This window comes from Cladosporium halotolerans (genome assembly GCF_011745625.1).
Source record: "Cladosporium halotolerans strain TM138-S3 chromosome Unknown Sca83, whole genome shotgun sequence".
Lineage (NCBI taxonomy): Eukaryota > Fungi > Ascomycota > Dothideomycetes > Cladosporiales > Cladosporiaceae > Cladosporium > Cladosporium halotolerans.
In genome coordinates this window covers 1-12398 of record NW_027191534.1, presented here as the reverse complement: position 1 = coordinate 12398, position 12398 = coordinate 1, and the positions used below count along the sequence as shown (strand labels likewise).

The 12398-nt window shown below is 52.8% G+C and overlaps 3 protein-coding genes across 3 annotated transcripts; 1 reads left to right on the top strand and 2 right to left on the bottom strand.

Annotated features, from left to right (window-relative positions):
- Positions 1 to 989: 989 nt before the first annotated feature.
- On the bottom strand, positions 990 to 1703 carry WHR41_09385 (uncharacterized protein; the record flags this gene model as incomplete). The annotated part of the gene is made up of 3 exons (XM_069377988.1): positions 990 to 1355; positions 1413 to 1451; positions 1551 to 1703. The coding sequence occupies 3 exons, from the start codon at positions 1701 to 1703 to the stop codon at positions 990 to 992; spliced, it is 558 nt and encodes a 185-aa protein (XP_069225101.1).
- A 6285-nt stretch (positions 1704 to 7988) lies between these two features.
- Positions 7989 to 8366, top strand: WHR41_09384 (uncharacterized protein; the record flags this gene model as incomplete). Its single annotated transcript, XM_069377987.1, has 1 exon — positions 7989 to 8366. One exon carries the CDS (start codon positions 7989 to 7991, stop codon positions 8364 to 8366), a length of 378 nt encoding a protein of 125 aa, XP_069225103.1.
- Positions 8367 to 8656: 290 nt separating this feature from the next.
- WHR41_09383 (uncharacterized protein) lies at positions 8657 to 11874 on the bottom strand. The gene is made up of 3 exons (XM_069377986.1): positions 9698 to 11874; positions 8862 to 9644; positions 8657 to 8799 (listed from the first exon to the last, which is right to left on the bottom strand). Exons 1-2 carry the CDS (start codon positions 11096 to 11098, stop codon positions 9009 to 9011), a joined length of 2037 nt encoding a protein of 678 aa, XP_069225099.1. The 5' UTR covers positions 11099 to 11874; the 3' UTR covers positions 8657 to 8799; positions 8862 to 9008.
- Between the last annotated feature and the right edge of the window lie 524 nt (positions 11875 to 12398).

Here is a 12398-nt window from a genome sequence, read left to right as displayed (position 1 = left end):
CAACCCAGGGAACAAGCGAAGGCTCAGAAGCAGGCTGACAGACTCAAGGCTAAGGAGGCGAAGGAGGCTCAGACCAAGCTCAAACAACAATCGAGGGCATTCGCAAGTAGATCAGGAAGAAGGTTAAAGGAGCAGCGTGAGGCGCCAGTGACTGCCATCCAGGATAGAGAGCTTGAGACGGGAGAACTACTGAAACAGGCAAGCTCGAGGTCAGGCAGGACTATTACTCAGCCAGCGAGGTTCAGGCAATAAGATTTAGATGGATTTGTAGATGGAGATCAGCGTAAGCAAGCGTATCAGTTTCAGAGAAAACGACATGCGACCGAATGGATTATTTGTGATATACTGCGATTGTGGAGAGGCGAGAAAGCGTGCACGAACTGGTTCCGTGCACGGAGTGGGGAAGACTTCTATCAGCCCTCCTGCTCTCGCGCACCATGCAACCCTATCCTCTGATCAAGCGGATTGAGTTAATTACCCACATCGTCGTAATGGCCTCCGTGTTCAATGCGGCCGAGCTAAATTGCGCCGAGTCTGTAAATGCACCTAATCTCATCCTTGACTATCCTAGGTTGAGAACCACGGAAGTCTCAGAACTACAACCGCGGTAAGGTGCTTCGAAGGGTCGAGGCTCATTGTTCCCATGATCACGTCTCGAAATGCTTAGTCTTCGGCTTCGTGCCAATTTGAGAACGGCGAGGTCTCAGCACACGAAACCTCAGCAGGCCATGATCGCAGCGGCACTGTGGTCGAGCAGGAAGTACAACTTACCATACGAACCTCAGCAGATAAATTGCGAAGAGAGATAGCGAGCAGGACAAAACCGCCTGAATAAGTTGGTCCCGAACCCGCTCCAAAAATGGTCCTCAGTCTCCGTAACAAGATCTGTACACCATGTAAGACTCTTGTATATATCCCGAAACCAAAGTTAGGCCTCCATCATAGACCATGATTTTATTGCAACCGTTTGATAATGTCAGTCAACTCCTTCATCTTGACTTAAAAAACAAGTCCATGCCACTCGTGAACGACTGCTCTTGCGCCGATGTGTCGCCCAAACCCGTGACAGCGATAATTGTCGCTCGCGGATTCCCGCTAGCCTTCTCGAACCGGCGTATTGCCCGCGCCGCTTCGAACCCGTCCACGACTGGCATGTTTATATCCATCAGGATCACCTCGGGCTTGCCAGCCAGACAAGGGCCTTCGCCATAGTCCGATCTCAAGGAATCATCTGAGGGACGATCTTCACGGGCAGCTCTCTCGTATACCGAGACGGCTTCTTGGCCATTCTGCGCAGTGCGGTAAGGGTGGCCGGCCTTTTTCGCGAAGACCTCGAGAAGGCGCAGATTGATAGCCTACACATGAATAGTCAGTAAAGGCTGCAACGGCTAAGGGCTTTAGAGATCACATACGTTATCGTCAACGAGCAATAGCAATAGCGCCTCTGCACTCTGACATGGAGCAGTGATAGCTCGGCCGAGCTGAGTTCGTAGCTGGGAAGAACGCGTGCTGTGTCTGCTCACAGTCTCACTGCCACTCCTTTTGTGTACGGGCGGTAGCGACGGTTGCGATACTTCCGCCTTCTCAGAGACCTTCTCGGGACTTGTCGGCGCGATACGGTCCCCAATGATTTCTGGTAAAGCGCGAGTAGAATCAGCCACTTGCTTGGATGGCGACAACTGCGCTGTGTCTAGGGCATTCATAATGTGTTCAATGTGTTCATCGTCTGTTTGGGTTTCCACTTGAGAAATGTCAGCTACACCAGGCCAACTAACATCGACTTGCACGGCGGCTGGATCGTAAACCATACAGGAACTCGAGATAGCGCCGGCCAGCTCTCCATGGCCGACGGGGAGCCAAATGTACTGCGCTCTGCTGGGAGGGCCTGTCGCAACGGACATACTTCGAAGTTTTAACACGGATTCGCGCGTATGGCAGATGACAATTAGTGGTCTCTTCGAATTGCTCGATGAGAGCAAAGAGTGTTGCAGCCCTTCATCATTGGTCCAAGACATCATCTTCAGTGCTTCCATTCCGACGATGTAGATTAAAGCATTATTATTCAAAGTGTCGCCAATTGCATAGATGGATGGCCCGAGCTGCTTGCAGCCTCGTTTCGGACTGTTGAGAAATTTTCTATTGGCCTTTGGTCTCAGTGGCCCCTCTGCCGGATCATGCTCCAGCTGTGGTGTCCACAAGCAAGCCCAGTACGAGCGGCTTGCTTGCGCTTGGCCATTACGGGCACCGAGCAAGCAAGCAAGCAAAAGGGTCGTGATCAAGCAAGCAAGCACAAAAGCTCTCAAGCCGCTTCGCTATGCTTGATGTATTTGCCAGGTAGAAAGATTATTGAATCAAATAATGCATATATATGCTATCGAATAAGAGCACCGATTTCTCGAAGCACCATCTATGACATTTTCTCCACCTGACTGCAAAATGAAGCTAGTTCGCGTTCCGCGAAGGATCGTAGACCACGGCCCGCAGCCGTTTGCGAGAGATCTGCTGGAACTCTGATTTCCCCAGGTGTGGACCCTGGTTTTCTGCTCTCGCAGGAGCGTGTACCACCAATCGCGTCATTTACGAGCTTGGCCGTGATGAATTCGCCGCCTCGCAAAGCGCGAAAGACCACCCAAGCGACACTGGCCTTTCACCTCACGCCAACATATCAGAAAACGCCCGAGGCAGACTTTGCAGAGCCCGCGACACGCCTCAAGGGATGCATATCTCCGTCTTCATTCACCTCTGACCCACCCGCCTTAGCCTCGACTCCTATACCGTCAACAAAAGGAGACGACGACGATGACGAAGGAAAAGAGATAGATACCAGGAACTCGGTGCTGGCATCAACACGCTGCACTTTCACAGTTCCATTGGACAGACCTGAGCTTTCTGGATACCGCCGCTGTTTCCGCAGCAATCGAAGGTTCGGCGGAAATAAGATCTCGTGGATATACCTCCATGGTATTGCGCTAGAGAAGTGAGCCCCTAGCGGCAAATGGATCAAGCACTGGATCTGTCGGTACTGCCATGAGCAGGGCCGTATCAAGGCCATGAATGCCCAGGCCTCCACCAGTTGTACTCGCCACCTTCACGACCAGCATGGTATCGGCCTAGAGCGTCTGGAGGAGAGGGTGCAATCACAAGGGTGTATCGAAAGGTTCATGGACGGGCACCTCGGGGAGGAAAGATGGCGCGAAGAATACCTGAACTGGCTCGCGAAAGACGATATCACTTTGTCCAAGCAACGAGCCCTCACCTGCAAAGACTACTCGCTCGTAGCGGCCCTAAAGTTACCAATCTTCTACCACAGCGCAGCAGCGCACGCCGCTGGCTCATGGATGCATGCGAACAACGTAAGCCTGAGGTCGCCGAGTCCATGCATACATCACTCAGCGATGTCAGCTTATCCTTCGATGGCTGGTCTTCACCGAACGGCCTCTCGCTTCTCGGAGTAGTTGCTCATTGGATTGACAAAGACTGCACACTTCGTAACGCGTTGATTGGGATCCCACGCCTTGAAGGCCAACACTCCGGAGAGAAGATCGCAAAGGCCGTTTCAGCCCTGGTTCGCGACTACGGCGTACAACGAAAGATTGCCGCCTTTGTGCTTGACAATGCTGCGAACAACGACATAGCCGTCGACATCCTCGCTCAAGAGTTCGGCCTTGATCATGCACAATGCCGACTACGCTGCTGGGGGCATACCATCAATCTCGTTGTCAAAGCGTTGTTGCTCGGCGAGGGACTTTCTGCTTTTCAAAAGGAGCTGAGCGATGCTGGCGACGACGAGAGTTTCGATGCATGGCGGAGACAGCATGCAATCGGCAAGCTTCACAACATCGTCCGATACAACATGCGGTCGGATCAACGCATACAGATGTTCAACGAGGCGCAGCGGGACATCGCCGACGACATTACCACATTCTGCTACCGCCTGGTAAAGGATACTGGGATAAGATGGAACAGCGTCTTCAACATGATCGCCCGTGCGCTTCTGCTTGAGAATTCGATCCGCTCCTACTGTCGTCAGTGGCGCAGGCAGGGTACTAAGGCGTACGACCTCTCTCAAGACTTTCTTTTTGAAGGGGACTGGGAGGAAGTCCGTCACTATGAGGAATTGCTGTTGCCGTTCAAACTTGCTACGGAAAGGTTGGAAGGCAAAGGGAATAAGCTGTCGCTGGAAGGCAGTCATGGAGCTTTGCGGGGGGGTCCTTCCCGCCTTTGATTTCTTGTTCATGATGCTCAAGATCCGCGCCGATGATGTATCAAAGAATCCCGATCTATTTGTGGACCACTACCGTCACTGTGTTAATCATGGTTTTGAGAAGCTAAAGGATTACTACGGGAAATCTGACCGCACACGATTGTACCGTGCAGCGATCGCTCTGCACCCTTGTTACCGCAACGACTACTTTGCTAATGCGTGGGCAGAAGTGCCTCGCTCTAGATTGGAGATCAGAAACACGCAGAATGCGGTCTCAGCATGTTACAACGAATTTCTCAGCACTCTGCGCAAGAGTGAAGACTGCTCGACGAGTCCGCATAGCGAGCCTGCAACAGATACATCGATCATGGAAACTGACGACATATATGCACACTTCGATAATTTCTTCAACACTTTAAGACGCCATGCCACAATCTCTGCTGAGCGATGCAAGAAGAAACGCAAACGCGAGGACTCTGAACTAGATCGCTTCTTGGAGCTATCACTCGAGGATCTCAACGTCACAGATCTCTATAAGAGCCAGAACCAGCCTATCGCTTGGTGGGGAGACTTTGGCCAGAGGATGTTTCCCACCCTTGCTAAGCTCGCTTTCAAGCTGCTTGCCATACCAGGTATGTCAGCTGAATGTGAGAGAGCGTTCAGCCAGGCAAAGCGTATGATCACCGACGAGCGATTCAGTCTGAAACAGGACGTGATCGAGGCGGAGCAGTGTCTGAAGAACTGGCTGATCAACAAAGTTGCGGACGGCCAAAAGGCATGGGACACTCTGCAGCAGGTGCAAATGGAAGATGTAAGGGAAAGTGCTTCGGCGAGCAAGGATTTACCGCGACGTGCAGATACTGACGTCGGCAGTGCTCCTAGATCTGGTGATTGCTTAGTCCTCACCCCATAGAGTCTAAAAGTGCCATAATGGAGACATCCTATGGACATATTTCCAATAAGTAAGGGCGAATTTATCCCTCCTTTCACATCGTCAAACATTTCAGTCATTTGCAGGCGGCGTGACCTGTGTACTCAAGCAAGCAAGCAAGCATTAAGCAACTTCGGTCTATTCAAGCAAGCAAGCAAGCACAGGACCCCACATCAAGCAAGCAAGCGGGTGGACCTCAAGCACGGCGCTTGCTTGCTTGTGGGTACCACTGGCTGCGGGTCTCGCCCGTCCTTCCGTCAATCACCAACATGGCTCGACGGTCTAACAAGAACGAGTCCACCCAGCGCACGATGTTGCCGGCTATGCCCACTTCCACCATCCGTCAGATAAGTCTCCGCTTGTTAACCCGGTCAAACGCGCCTTTGACATCCAGGAGTAATGCAAGTGCAGTGCGCTTCTGACCCCATGTGTTCTCAAATTTTGCGACCAGCTGAGCCACCGCGTCTGACGTCCCTCTCATTGCCTTTGTCGGTGTACCCCAATTTGATCAATCTTACCGTCACATGAGCTCTCGCGTGAGCGAGAGTTTTGTTGATTCGAAAATGATGTCTCTAGGTCGCAGTTGTGCTCTCGTACATTTCTGACGAAGAGTACCCGGCGCTAGCCGCGCGGGTGTTTTTTTCCAAAAAAGTTTTTTCTTAATGTTCATGACTGTGGTCCAGCCATCTCCTGCTCCCGATTCTGTGATATTGGCCCAGCTTGGCTGCGTCACTTGCGCCAGCTGTTGTCGTGCTTGTCTATTCCGCTGTGCCTCCCGGAAGAGCACCGTTTCCTGGCGGTCGCAGAATCCCTCCTGTCTCCTGCCTTGGTGTGCTTGCGAGCACTTTGACTAGTCTTTGAAGCATCGCGTCGCTCGCTGGTCCGCCTCCGCTTACATCCTTCTGCGATCGCTGCGTTCACGAGCTGTGTGAGTTGCAGTTCCACCTTGTTAATTTCTACCTTCATCTCTGCTCGAAGAGACTGCAAACCCCCTCTCCGGTTCAGACCCTTGGACGTCACTTGAGGCTGCCCCTCCGCCACCTTTACTGAGGGGTGACATGCCCGTCAGCAAGGCGCTGGTGATCTTGACCGTGTGCATTTGACCTGCTCACTCTGCGCTTTCGGATGATATAAACGACGACCCTGTCTGCGATAAAGTCGAAAAGAAGGTGCACGTTTCCGGTAGCGTCGCGGTTTTACCATTCTGAAAACGCTCCGCGTCTCCAAATATCGGTGAGCTAGCAACGCATTTGATGTGCCACATTGGAAAAATTCCATTATCCGCGTTTCGGGCAGAATGATAGAGTAGGTACTTAGGATCGTGGCGCACTGCTACCTTGAGCAGCCCCGTATGTAAATAGTCTTCACTGATACGTAGAAAGCTAATCAGCGATCAAAGAACCTGTCTACAAAATTGTAGCGATTCTAGACCACATGCTTGAGGATGGTCAGCGAAGGTATCTTGTCACTGGAAAGGGTACAACCATACTGAAGACACTTGGGAGCCAGTCTCAAGGTTGAACCCGGAGGCCCCCCATGCGCCGGTATTGACGGGAAACAGAGCCCGCCAGCTGTCCCCAAGCAAATGGAAAGACCGCAATACAAGCCGGATCGAAATTTTCAGAATCGGGCAAGTCCAAGAGCTCCGAAGAAGCGAGCAGGACATGAACGGAGGGTTCCGCAGCGACAGAGATGCTGGTCTCCTGCTCCATGCGACGAAAGCTGTTGATGGCAGCCAACTCCTGTTGGTAATGGCCACCGTCCTTGAATTCCGCATGACGGAATTCTTTGTGTTTGCGACGAGCCTTAATGCGAGCTCTGGCAACTTTCTCGTGCGCCTCCGCAATGAGACGCGCAGCCTCTTTTTCCGCATCCTTGAGCTCATCCTCGGCGGTATCCGCCTCTTGCAATACACGAGCGCGGATAGCCGCCAATCTCTCGAATTCTTTGAAAGTGACACGAAGGTCACAACAAACGTGCGAATCGTTGCACGACTTGCAACGACCGGATCGCACGTCCACCAGACATCTTTTGGGGGGTTTGGATTTCTGGCAATTGGAGCAGGGAGTTGGCATTTCGTTTTGGAATCGGAAAATCGCTTCAGCTTGTGTCCCTCAGGCGTTGGGAAGCAGAAGCGGAACGAGGAGCCAACGCAGTGGCTGGCTCTATTGGTAGGGCATAGCTCGCAGAGTTACAAACAGGGTGTGGAGCCTGCAGTCAGGAGTAAGCCAGCTCTCGGCTGACCTTTCATTGCTAATTCCTAATCACGTGATTCCAAAGCCAGGACACGCATAGTGCTGTGTGATTGACTGTGATAGGCTCTATAGGGAACTTCCTACATCGGTGCCCGAGGAATCGTATCAAACATTACGTAAAAATTTCGTTTATTCCCAAGATTTACGGAAGAAATAGAATGGGATTCTGCAGCCCGGGCGTGCGGGTTTAACGACTGATTAGTGACACGCATTCGGAGCCATCTCCGCTTACTCCCGGCAGCCTAAGACTGAACCCCGATCCCAAAGTTAGAGGGTGTAAAGTCAGCGTTGCGTCATTCAGACCCACACTACCCTTGAGACGGAGAAAACGGCGAATCCGAAGGCCTACAGCCATGGTAACGGTATGCCCACTGTCTACATGTAACCCTCTGATGGTCAGATTCGTTCTTGCTGTTGATGTCAAACTGTCTAGCCAAAAAGCGCGGATTCTGCGCATCAATAGGGGAAGGGCCCGGCTCTGTTACCCGCACTTGCATTATCCTTTAGGTGGAGAACATTGAGCTTCAGCACTCACTTTTCCATTGCATACTTAGCTCTCTTCTGAACCTGCTTTGCTCTAATCCGACAATTATCCAACATGTCCGTGGAAAGCGATACTAGACACGACAACAAGCGACAGGACATCCTACAGTCGACACCAAAAGTTCATTTTTTCCTCAAACCAATCGCACCGTCAGCCGCTCTTAGACTGGCAGGCTTCACACTCTCAAAGGCTGCAGGCGCGCTCGAGCCGCATTCGGTGCATACGGACTTTCCTGAACTGGCTTCCTGGTTCGTCGTCCTCTGCGTCTTCACCTGGTCGAGCGCACTCGCAGCCTCCGCCCGTGACATCGTGCTCACGGCGTGCCTTACCTCGCTTGCCCTTGGTAGCACGATATCGCCTGTTGTCTCTTCTCCTACAACGGCGGAACGTCAGAGAGCTCAGGCTCTGGCGACAGTGAATCAGGCAGCATGACTATGGGCATCAAAGCCGCGTCCTACTTCTGGATGCTCGCGGCTCTTCTAGCTTGGTGGCACGTGACTGTATACCTAGTGGAGGAGGCATACGGACCTGGCCATGCAATCACCAAGTTCTTCCCAATTGGCCGGACACCCATGGAGAAGCGTGCTCCACTTGTCATTCCTGGTTTGGGCAAACCTGGTGTGAAGCGTGGTGTGCCAAATTTCTGCCTACGCGATCCCTGCCTGGTTGGAGAGGATGTGAGTTGCTGTGTGGGCATGCAGGTAAGCATGGGTTATGGACAATTTTTTTGAACGGTGACGGAAACGCTTTTCATGACGCGAGTTACTGTTACGGAATAATTTGCCTCTATCGATGAGTGCAGGCGTATCTGGTGTTTCCCTCGCCAGCTTGTCGACCGAGAGTCGTAGGGCGACTGTTTTCGACTCTGTAGCCGACAGGTTCATTGTCAGTTTCAATTCAAGCACAGCTCAAGCTGAATTAACGCACGTCAACAATAAATCCAGTGCCCTGCTGGCGGGCATGCTACCACTGCGGAAAGGTGGCGGATCGGCCCCTGTGCATCTCCTGGGTCGGAAGCAAGCGCGGAAGTTTTCGAGCCAATTCTCAGCCTTGCCATATACTATTGCATTTCCATTAGGCCGTCGTTAGCGTCCTACAGGCACCCAGCTCCGCCTGGGAATCCCTACCTCTGCTGATACGTGCACCAGGCGTGAGCGGAATATTTACCCTACCGTCGCAATGGCTCTCATCCCCACCGTCGTCTTGGCTATACGCATCGTTTAACCTAGCAAAATAGTCCGCCAAACCGTCGGTAGGCGAGGCGATATCGTTGTATTGCGGCGGCGGCGTCATCAAAGCTGGGGGCGGCGGCTCGGCTTCGAACGCTGGCGGGTTGAAGGATGGCGCGCGGAGCATGTGCATTTGTCGCGGCCTGCTATCTGCCAAGTGGCCATCGAAGTGAAAGGCAGACGGAAAGGGCAGCGGTGGTAGATCTGGCGGGTTGTTTCTGCCGGGGGACTCGGCTGCGTTCACGACGTTAAGGGCAGGATACAGGGTGAGCGGCTTGCGTCTGCGCGCTGCGTCAGGGCAGCCACAGTCGTAGAGGTGGGCGACGTTGTTGCTGGATCCCCTTGAGGTATAGGCAGGGAGAGAGGCGTTGGACTGGGAGGCGCGGCACGAGAGGATGTGAAAAGGGGAGTCGACTGAAATTTCGAAATGGTGGAGCTTGGATGGATCGTTCGTATCGAATTGAGAAACGCCCATGATGATCTTAGGAAAGATTAGCAAGTGGACAGATCTGTGAGAGCGACGGCAGAACGTACCTTTATCCAGTGGTGCACCTGAATTCTCGTATAGGTAGTATTAAAATGCAGGGGCTGATGTCGGCCCTTCCCCTCCATAGTATGGCAGCTGGGCAACTGCACATTGATCTCCAACTCCGTCGGGCCAACGTTAGTGCCGTCCTCGAGGTTGCCAAGCAGATTTGTGGTGTCTGTAGACGTCACGCATTCACCCCTGGCAGCTTGTGCCACAGCATCATACGAGATGCCACCGCCACCTGTTATGCGCATAGTACTTCCGGGAAAATTACTCGTGAGCTCGCTGTCCGACCGTTTTTCAAAGAGCTGCACCTTCCTCGTCGGTTCGATGCGGTGCACTTGCTTCTTGGAACAGAAATACTCGATATTTTCTGTTACCAGCACTTTGATCCTGTTACATTGCACTTTCGCTAGGGGCGTAAGCTTAAAGGCGATAGGCACTTGCGAGCCTAAAGGGAAGCTCTTTCCGGATATGACAATATCGTAATGCAGCTTATCGTTCCAGTTTCGGCCAAAGGCGATTGGCTCCACTTGCTCTAATGAACCCTCACCCAGTGTTCGGATGAGTGTAACTCCCTTCGTCCCACGGATGTTTGCGCGGAAGGCCCCGTACCTCTGTACAACAGCCTCCAGCTCATATTTGACTTTTCCATGCTCGACGTCAATACTTTCGGGTGATCGACTGTCGATGGGAAGCTCAAAATGGTAGATGTAGTCGCCTGGCAGGAAGGTCCGGTAGCCCTTGGCGGCCACTGATACTGTTGAGCTCGACGTATGGTTTCCATTACAACTCTTTGGCTTGTTGGCTGATAACGGCTGGTTTTTCGCTTTTTTCAGCGTAAAGTTGGCTGCTGAATGATTTGGTGACGAATTTTCATCGCATTTGGTGGCGCTTGTCAACGTGTGGTCCGGACCCTTGAAAAGCGAAACTCGGTCTGCCCCAGTGTTCTCCGCGCTGTCGTGCTGTGCATTGAAGAAAGGCCAGGTGTGGTCCATAATCGTGTCGGTCTCATCGGAATCCGTTTTACTCAAAGGAATGCCTCCGGGCCATTCAGTCCTCGCCCTGCCCTTGAAATTTAGCCTGATAGCCTTGATCTTGGCATTCTTCTGCACCCGCACATGTAAACTCCCCCGAAGCATGGTAGCGTTGCCAGGTATTGCTGCTTGGTTCTCGAATCCCTGGAGAAACAGCACCGGTTCCACCAAGTTGATTCCGACGATTATGCCATTGCCCGAAGCGAGAGGCTTCTCATCATTCATGCTAAGAGTTATGGCAGAGTTTTCGAGAGTCCGGTTCGTGTTCATCCGTGGCGAGATTGTTGTAATGCCGGCGTTGTTCCCATTTCCAGCAGATGGGTTCGACGCGTTCCTGACATCGTCTGCTAATCTCGGTCTGTGTATCATGCTATTGACCGGGTCGCTTATCGACCCTCTAACCGCAGTCGCGGTACAACTCTTCCAGGCTACCGACGTCGTGCACGAATAAGGCGTATGTCCAAGAACGGGTTGCTGCTCAGACGCTTCCACGTGGAGGATGAGGTCTGAACTGCACCCGGATCCCTCCGCCACGCGTGAAATGCGATTAGGAGCGGGCTTGCTGCGTAGCCTAAGCAGCACGATTGCTTGTTGGCATCCGTTACGTGCAAAAGTGCCCGTGTTGAAACGCTACGTGATGGTACTCGAGAGGACGGCGATCGACGGCGCTCGCGCCGCGCAAAGCTCTTCGCTACTGGGCGCTACTGAGAGGCAGGCCGAAGATGTCGTATGGTACGCGGAGGTGTGAGAGAGTTGGTAGAGCTGCAGACAGCGTGACGAGTGTGGAACTGGGTCTTTATATGTGTGGTAACCCTTGGTGCCGGGCCATTTGGCTATGATGCTGCAGTGACTATATCAACAGCGTTTGAGGAGAAGCAGAAATCGTCGAAATAAATTGGCAGGGCGGCACTGACGGGTGCAGAGCGGCCCCCAGCGGTTTGCACGCCTCTTTCAAAAAGCCCCTACCCTGCAAATTTCGTCATTGGGACGCCAACGGTGGAAACACACGTCTAAAGCGAATCCGGCTCGCAGGGCAAATCTGGGGACGAACTAGAATTCTAGCGGACGCCAACGTCCTCTGCTGCGCGCCATCAAGCCGAGGCTTCGTCTCGGATATCAGCCGCGGGAATGATAAGAGTTTCGTTGGTTGTCCAAAGCCAAACGCGACGTCTCATGTGGCCTACAGGAGACTTGCTGACGCCCGCCGGCTTCCGCGAACCCGGGCGTTCCTGGTTTTGGGCGAATTTCAGCATACGTTCTTGTCAACGGTGTTGCAAAAGGGTCCGGAAGACGGCGACGAGAATTTGCGGCAGGGTTATGTGCAGTCTCATATGTGAAAAAATGGGGTTTGATTCGATTCGATTATGTCCTACTCGGTTTCAGCCGCTTTTCTACCAGCAGCTATGCCAGGTGGAGGAGAGCGCAGCAGACAGCCGACACTTCCCGTACGGGCCGTCCCATTTCGCCCATTCTGTCACCTGATGATGATGATGATGATGATTCTCATTCAGGCTATGCACGGAGACCGTATGAGCCGTCCCTAATCGCTACCTAACATTACAACGAATGTCGCCTTGCACTCATGACCCGAGAGATTAGCCAACACCTCACCCGACCCTCATGTCCGAAGAACGAGACAGTCTGCCAGTCTGATAAAGAAAACGGATGG